The 9,078-nt window shown below is 48.4% G+C and overlaps 1 protein-coding gene across 1 annotated transcript in view; it reads right to left on the bottom strand.

Annotated features, from left to right (window-relative positions):
* Positions 1-8,177, bottom strand: part of CRMP1 (collapsin response mediator protein 1) — an 82,583-nt gene extending 74,406 nt beyond the window's left edge. Inside the window, exon 1 of the mRNA XM_036764843.1 lies at positions 7,765-8,177. Coding sequence (XP_036620738.1) covers positions 7,765-8,145 — 381 coding nt within the window. The 5' untranslated portion in view covers positions 8,146-8,177. The remainder of the gene's footprint in view (positions 1-7,764) is intronic.
* Positions 8,178-9,078: the final 901 nt, after the last annotated feature.

The raw sequence follows: 9,078 nt of genomic DNA on the forward strand, positions 1-9,078 counted from the left end.
GGTACCCATAGACAATGCAGTAATATCAACTATTTTTACAGCAAATTTCTCTGATAAAGGCCTCATTTCTCAAACGTGCAGGGAACTGTGTAAAATTTATAAAAATAAGAGCCATTCCCCAATTGATAAGTGGTCAAAGGATATGAACAGGTAGTTTTCATAAGAAGAAATAGTCACATGAAAAAATGTTCTAAATCGGTATTGATTAGAGAAATGTTGGTGGGAGCCCATTCTAGCCATGTGTGGTTGAGGGTCTGATTCTATGATCATGACAGGTATTCAGAAAAGCCTGAGGAGCATAATCAGGTGTTCTCTGAGGACTCAACTTCCCTGTTTAAATGGTAGTTGGAAGAATGAAACCATAGGTGCTAAATAAGGAAATAGAAATGATAGTAAATAAGATAAATTGGAGTAGGATCTGACCAAAAAAAATTATTGACCTGACTAAAAACACAAAGAAAAATTCCTGCTGAAAATAATACAACAGGGAACTCAAAGATCAGTTTCCAAACAATCAAATTATAAGGTTTTTAAAAAAAGATGCTTACATCTCACTATTCAATTATATCACTCCTTCCCCCCAAGTATCAATACCAGATTATGAATTCCTTTCAGGCAAATCCTTATATCACCAACTAGCTGATATTTTTCACCAGCATAGTTGCTTAAGGAATTAATTCACGGCTTAATATTTGCTGTAGCACTGGATTGCAAATAATTGGAAATAAGAACAGGGTTTCTAATCTTTTTTGTGCATTAAAAATCTGAGCTATATGGTCCCATATTTAATATATATATATACATATTATACATATATGTCATATTGAGAGATTCTTAGAGTTCGTAAAGCATTTGCTTTACAACAGCCCTATGATACAAGTTGTTGATGTATTTTTATGTCCATTTTATTGATAGGGAAACAGGTTTTCTCCTTGAGGTGAAATGACTTGGCCAAATCAATGCTGCTAGTCAGTGTTGGGGCTGGGACACAAACCCAGGACTCTTGATTCTAGGCCATATGCTCTTTTTACTGTATCATACTAAATTAGAGGTTCTTAACCTGGGCTCGATGAACTTAGGTTTCTTTCTTTTTTTTTTTGATATTTTGGGCCTTGGAGTCAGGAAGATTCATCTTCCTGAGTTCAAATCTGTCCTCAGATACTTACTAGCTGCATGACCCTGGGCAAGTCACTTAATCCTGTTTGGCTGTTTCCTCATCTGTAAAATGAGAAGGAAATGACAAACCACTCCAGGATCTTTGCCAAGAAAACCCCAAATGGGGTCACAAAGAGTCAGACATGATTGAACATTGAATGTTACCATCTATTTAACCTGATAATTCCCATTCCCTCCCCCCAAATACTTTTCGGATATAGAGATATCTTTTTGGATTACAAGAGTGGCCTTAGAATTGTGGGAAAAGCACTAAACCTATAGGCACAAGCTCTGGGTTCCTGTCCCTGATCTGTTACATGATTTTTGCTGGACCTTGGACAAACCACTTCCCCTGGTGCTGGATCTCATTTTCCCTCATTGAAGAGGGAGTCAAATTAGATGTTCTCTAAATTCCTTCCAGCTTTCTTATGCTATTTCTATTATTCCATGTTTTGTGCCTAGAGTTCCCTTCCAGCTCTAAAACTCTACTTTATATTATTATCAGCTCCATTCCAGCTCTGACATCCTGTTGTCTGTTTGAAAGTCCCTTTTGGATCTAACATTCCATATTCTAAAGTCCCTTCTGGCTCTGACATTTTATAAGCTATTTTCTTAGGTCCCTTTCAGCTCTGAGATTTTATGTACTAGGATTTCCATCTCAGAATACTATGACACTACCCGGCTTCTAGAAAGTGAACTCTCTCTAAAGGTTCACCTTTGTGAACAGCCCTTGGTAATTCAATTGCTTCAATGATATTGGTAAATGCCTTTGAATCTCAGCATAATCCAGCAATTCCCCACTCCTCCTCTCCTCCCCCTCCCAGTTTGTCCTTTGGTGGTTATTGAGGAAAGAAAGCTTTTGCAAGACTACAAAAGCAAGTGAGTACACTATTCCTCTCACAGACAGAGCCACACCCAGGCTTTTCTCTAGGCACAACAGCATCAGGCTTCAAAGACACAGTCTATAACATCAAAGTCAGTCCTCTAACATATAACCAATTAAGAAAAAAAAATCTGGTATATTAGAATGTTTTATAAATGTTTTAAATCATCTTTGAGGCTTTAAAGCTGAGGTACTTGTTTTGTTTCTTTGTTTTCCCCTCCTAACATAGGGCCAGCAACTTTATTCTTAAGGGCAAAATTAAAGCCATAAGAAATATGAATAATCATCCAATTTTCATTCCCACAAGCCTCTCTGCACTCCTTTATTTGCCTAGATGCCCTGTTTAGAGAAAATGCTATCAGTGGTCAACACCCATTAAAGGAATACTTAACCACAGCAGTAACCAGGCAAGGCACAATGAAAGTAAGACTGTGTATATGTATATGTGTATACACATACATACGCGTATATATGTATGTGTGTGTATATGCATGTATGTATGTATGTATGTATGTATATGTATATATCCAGTTTTGTTTTTTCTTTGAGGCTTTAACCCACATATACACTGTCTGAGCTTAATTGGATCTATCAAGGGGAAAAAATATATCGTTTGGCCAATTACAAGGCTCCTCTTGAGGAAGCTCATTGTATTATCTCTCTCCCCTCCCTCCCTTCTTTTTAAAGAAAGAACCTGTGTTTCTGTTACAGTACATACACTAGTATAATGCACAACAGAATTGGAAGCATTTGACAGAGGAATTTTGTCCCAGACTGAAGGCGCTGTTTAGACTTCCGCAAATGAATGGTGTAATCTTCAAACCACAAATCAGTCTTGGGAGAAATGAGTTTAAACCCACGCATGCTTCTCTTCGGTCTCTCAAGCCTGACTTCTTACTTGGGACTCTGGGCCTGCTGACTTTGGGACCCCTTTTCTAAATTCCTCCACCCCTGAGAATCCTGACGCGGCCTGGAATGGTGCTGCTTTAGCTGAAGAAGTCGCCTCAACAAGTACTGCATTTCCTAGAAGGCAGGGACCAAAGAGCTTTTTTACACTATCTCCCACCTGTGAAGGCTTAGCTCGCCTGCAGTAGTTTAGGACTAGCTCTGGGAAACCACAACTGAATCGATGACTTAGCAGGACTTTTTCAGCTGACCAATTACCTCAAATAGGGTGCCTCTGCAAAAGTACTATGCGTTCTTGCTTTCAGCACCGCGCGAGATCCCAACATGAACTCGAGAAACCAACTTCCCACCACAAGGAGGGTTTCTCCAGCCCCAGGACCCCTCCCACAGTGCCACAGTCAGATTCTGCATCCCAGGTTCTTTGGTCAGATCCAGATTTTTCTTTGTTTCCGCCCACGCGTAGATGGAAACGCCCTGTTGCCCCCTCCCATGTTTTCCCCTCCCCCCACCTTGTGAACCAGGCTCCCTTTAACCCTTCGACTCCCGATCTCGCAGGCTCGGCAGTCCCTCTCTCATCTATTAATAGCCCAGGAAGGCTGGGAGGCGGTGCCTCTGTCATGGCGCTCCCTAGCTTACCCCATTTCTACTCCACAACCCCCGCCCCACCCCCCAGGAGGTGAAGGAAATGGAAACCAGTGGGTGCCGGGAGAAGTCACTCTCCAGGGATTATGCCCACAGGCTGCCTCCTGGGGGGAGCCAGAGGGGCTTGGGGGAAAGGGTCTGGAGACTGCACGCAACTGAGGTCCCCTCCCTCTTTTGTTCGGTTTAGCATCAATTGCGAACCACCTTCCCACCCAGTCCATTCTCTCCCCCTCCACAGCATCTCTCTCCCTTCCCATCATAGGCGGCGTGGACCAACTCAGAGCCTGAAGAGCTACCCAGGGTCCCTGGAGGATCTATGGCTGGCATTACTGTTTGAGCCAGAGATGGAGAGACAGGGGGAGCTGATAGTAGAAAAGGTGAAGAGGGGAACATTGCAGCTCGGGAGCCGCCCACCCCCACCCCCACGCCCTCCAGGGCCTCTGGAAGCAGAGACACTCCCTCCCTCAAGAGACACACCTGGTCCCAAAGTCTCCCCCCCTACACACACACACACACACACACACACACACACACACACACGGCGCTGAGGGGAAAAGTCTGTGGAAGGTCCATCCCGCGGCCCCACCTGCAAAGGCCAGCGCTTGCCTTCGCCCTCAATTTTATAGCCACCCTCGTCCGAGCTAGATTTTCAGCCCCCAAGCTTCCTCCCCACGTCTCCAAGCGAGAAGCCCCAAGGCCCGGGTGGCGGTATTCTACGTATCGCCCACCCCCTCCCACCTAACAAAAGCCAGAGGGCTCTGGGAGGAGTCCTCATTCTGTGCCCTGGGCTGGTCTTACCGTGATATGAGGGATGCTCTTCTTGCCCTGATAAGACATGGTCACTCTCCCTCTGTGTGAGGGCTCTCTGTCTCTGTCTCTCCCCCTCTGTCTCCGGTTCTCAGACGCTCACACAACACCCCCGCGTGCGGCCCAGGCAGGCTTGTCGCCCAGCAATCAAAGGTTTAAAATTATTTTAATAAAGGTAAAGTTTTCTTTTCCAAAAGCGGAACGGCAGCGTTGGCAAAAACCTGCTGCCTTTTTTTTTTCCCGGCTGCAATAAAACAGGGCCGGGTCTCCCAAAGGGAGTTGGCTAGAGAGAGCTCCTTCTAGAGGCAGCGCCAGCGCCCTCTCGGCTGCAGGAACCTAGCAGGATTCGCCCAGCTCAGCTCAACCCAGGAAGCGCTTCCTTTCCAATCTTCCTTCTTCCCCCCCCACCCCCCAACACACGCTTCCTCCTTTCCACTCCTCAATCTCGCCGCCCCCCAACACACCCACCGATCTACCTCTGCTATCCACCCGGAGACCCAGGCTCACTGAAGCTGGAGAGTTCTGCAGCAGCAATAAATCCTTCCAAAAGGAATGCCATTTTCGCCATTTGTTTTAGTTTTGTATTTGTTTCCATCTCCTTGTCGTTGTTATACGTGTTTTTAAAAGGTATTTGGAAACCCTAATGGACCTTATCCTCATTGCTACAGGTGCTTCAGCATCTTGAGGTGGGAACTTGTAGGGGGGGGACACTCTAGCAGAAAACATCTGGGTTGGAAAGGCCCAGTCTGAGGCCAAATTAAGGCTGCACCTAGGGACGACCAGACAGTAGAGGTGCTTTGACCCTGGTTCCCAACATCCATTTGTTTGACTCTGGTGTCCGCATTCTGTGGGGGAAAGATATTTGGCATATTCGAACCAGAGGTGGAGGTGGGGGTGGGGGGAGGTAGTGGTTGTCCTCGGACAATTTGCTCCTTGCCTCATTTCCGAAAGGAAGACACTGAAAGAGCACCCAAGGATCCCTTCAGCTCTAAAGTTAGATGATTCTGAGATAAAGGATTCAAAATCAGTTCTTGAGTTTAAAAGGCCAGTATTACTGAAATGGACATCTTCCGTCTGAGCTGTCAATTCAGCCTCCTCTACCATTTCAAAACTAATTTACATTATGGGTCTCTGGAGGTGGAACCCAGTGGAAAGACAGAGAGGAAACCTGACACACCCCAACTTCCCTCCATTCAGTCAGTGGAGAAGGACAGTGGACGTGATTTGTCCACTGAATAGGCCTGAACCAAGCTCAAATTGTCTATTGTTTAACACATATTTCAAGGATAAAAGAAAAGCCACTTTGTCCTCCTGGGCTCCTAAATTGAATTTTGTCCAGCAGATTTATTTAAGCATTCTCTACCACAGTTTTCAAGAGTCATGTCAGTACACCCCAGGGAAACGTCTCCAAGAAAATAGGAAAGCCTGGCAGCAGTTGAAAAGGAGGAGGGAGTGAGGAGGGTCCCCTATTCCCAGATGACCAATAAAATGCTGGTGTCTGTGCATCAGGAGTAGGAGCTGAGCTGGGGAGAAGGAAGAAAACATAAGAGAGGAGGGGGATGGGGAGGAAGAGAAGAAGAAAGGGGGAGAACAACTAAAAGTAGCAAAATGGTGGGAAAGAAAAATCGTCGAAATCAGGAAACTTGGGTTTGAATTCTGACTGAGTCACTGACTGTAACCATTGGCTAGTCCCTTCACCTGTCTGAGCATTCGTTTTCTCATCTGTGAAACGAGAATAATAATACTTGTACTAGCTGTCCCACAGGGTTACTATGAGGAAAGTTCGTTGTAAATCTTAGAGTGATGCAGAAATGAAAGCTAATAGCATTAGGAAGTTCGAGCACTTTTAACCTGTGTTCCGAACCAGATCTATTTATTGGGTGTTTTTTTTCCTCTTTCTCTCTGTAAACCATTAAACTTGCAGCAGCAAATTGCTTTTTCGAATGGTTCCCCGAAAGCCAACTCTTCCCTGGCAAACTGATAGGCGGGCAGGGCATGGAGTACGGGCCTAGCCTTGAGGCTGAGGTGGGGCTCTGGTGGGGAAGGGAGGGGAGCTCAGCCGGATTGTTCCTCTGCCCCATTAACTCTTACTAAAACCTCGGAGTTCCCTCGGAGCCACCCTTTGTCCAGCTCTAGTGACGCCAAGGAAAAGTGGGTGGAGGCTTACACCGCGGCAAAACGCGGGGTCTAGCGCCTCTGACCGCAGTTAGCTTGTGAATGAAAGCGAGCTTATCGCCCAGGAATCTACCGGGGAGATCACTCCTTCTAGAGTTCAGGCTGCTTAAATCTCTCTCTCAGCTCCCAGGCAACCATTTAGATTGGAGAATCAAGGAACAGGGCTTTGGGGGAGGGGAGATACCACCGGCTTTGGCCAATGGCTCCACCACTTCTCCAATATTTAACTTGTTTCTCTGGACTGATGATAACCCTGTGAGGTAAGTAGTTTATTTACGGATGAGGAAAGTGAGGTCCTTGGAGGTTAAGAGACTTGCCCAAGGTCATACACGTAGCAGTTGGTAGAACTGGAATTCGAAACAAAACCAACTGACTTCAGAGCTGATGTTCTTTCCAATAAAGCATTCCTTCTCCCTCAAAACGTTGAAACCAAAAGAATTACGTGCTCTGCCAGTATCTGCATGGGTCTCTCACTACCCAGAGACTCAGAGGGTAAACTGAGCCTCAGCTCCAGGTCAGGTCACCCAAGCAATCCCCAGACCCTCCCCCCAAAGCACCCCCGAAGCCGCTTTGTTACACTGGAAAGCTTTAACCAGGTGGCACTGGAGTCCGAGAGGCTCAAGCGAAGTCTTGCGCCCCCTTTCGTGGCTCGGACCTAGTCTCAAGCCAGCTCTCCAAGAGGTCAGGATCACAACCATGCGGTCTTCACTAAAAGGATATGCGGGGTTTGAAGGGGGCGGGGAGGAAAATCTAGGTTGCGGTATGTTGGTTTAGGACTGGCCATGGGAAACCAAGAGGCACTCACTGTCTGGGGGGGCGTCCCTCCTCACGGCTCCCGACACCACGACGCCTGCTTCTCTTATTCTGGGGCAGACGCACCTCAACTCCAATGCTGCCTGCCAGCAAAGGTTTGGCTTGATCGCCAAGTCACAAGTTTGAAACCTCCCTGTTTTGCCCAAGCCCCTTCCATCTCCCCATTTCCTCTCCCCTTCCCTCCCCGCCCCCAAAGCCTGCAGTGCCGTGCTAAGGAATAGACCCCTATGGGGGAAGGGGGGGGTCTGCAGTCTAGGTTTCTCTTCTCTGCAGCCTCACTTCTCTCCCTCCACAGACCATATGCTGTTCTCCCCCCACCCCCTCCCAACACACACACACACACACACACACACACACACACACACACACACTTCCTTTTTTACCTTCCCATTGTCCGGGCCCTGGAGCATTTCCTTTCCCGTCGGATATCGGATTTCCACGCCCGGTGTCTTGTCATCTCTGTCCCCCGGAGAGCTAATGACAGAGCCGGACACTTCACTCACATCGCTGGCGGTCTCACTGAAATTGTCCCCAGTCTCCCCCAAGAACATCATGTCGGGCCTGCTGCTGCTCCTGGGAGTCCGGGAGCCCTTTCTGCCCACGCTGTAGGCATCGAAGTCGATGGTTTTGTTCTCGTAGGCGCCCTCCACCGAGGCGAACATACCCCCATATTTCTGGCGGGGGGTCTGCGCTGTGGTGCCGGGCCGGGCTAGATACACAGGCAGGTCGTCCTCCTTATTCCAGTTCCTCTTCCTCTCAGCCATCCTCTAGCGATCTCCTCTAGTACCCCCTCCGTGTCTCTGGTCCTCTCCCCCCTCCCCGCCCCCCAACCAGGCTCCTCCGGCACCTTCACTCCCAGGCTGCGCCGTCGCCAAGGACCCTAAACATGAATGAATGGAGCGATGGATGGATGGATGGAGCAATGTAGGGAGAGGGGAGAGGAGGAGGGGGGTAAGGAAGGGAAAGGGGGTGAAAAGCAAGTAGATCTTAAAAAGAGGGAAGAGAAACCCGCATCCCCTGTTCTGGTTGGAGCACGTGAAATAAAGTACAAAGAGAAGGCGATCGAGATGGTGGCAGTGGGGATAGGTGATGTGAAGTAATAGTAGAGGCTGCGGTGGTGGCGGCGGCTGCGGCGGCGGCAGCACCAGCAGCAGGACCGCAGTGCACTAGCTGCTGCTCCCCAGCTATAAAGACTGATCCCGATTGGAGAGAAAGGGTGGGGGAAGCCCTCTTCTGCACCTACTCACACGCACACAAGCGCGCGCGCGCACACACATACACATGTACACACGCAAGGGGCTACTCTTCACTCCAGGAAGCTGCCGCCCCTCACGCCACGCTTTCTGCCTCGGCTGCTCCTGCTGTGGCTTCTGCACCTGCTGCTGCTGCAGCTCCCCCGCCGCCGCTGGCGTCTGGGAGCTTTGGGAGAGCCAGAATAAGGTGATACAGAACTGAACTCCGCAGCCCCTTTTCCTGAGAGCGCTGGAGAACCGCCAGAGCGCCCCGCTCCAGAGCACTCAAAGCTAGGCTGCCAGGGCTGGTTCTGTGAGAGCCGAGCCTTCTTTCTGGTCTATGGGGATCTGGACTCACTCCTCAAATCAGCTGTGCCAGCTACGCGGCCACCAATCTTCCCTGAACCCCACGAGGCAGCCACATAAGTTAGTCACTCGTGGAACATTTACTCCTCAAACTCGTTT

Source organism: Trichosurus vulpecula, chromosome 6 (assembly GCF_011100635.1).
Source record: "Trichosurus vulpecula isolate mTriVul1 chromosome 6, mTriVul1.pri, whole genome shotgun sequence".
Lineage (NCBI taxonomy): Eukaryota > Metazoa > Chordata > Mammalia > Diprotodontia > Phalangeridae > Trichosurus > Trichosurus vulpecula.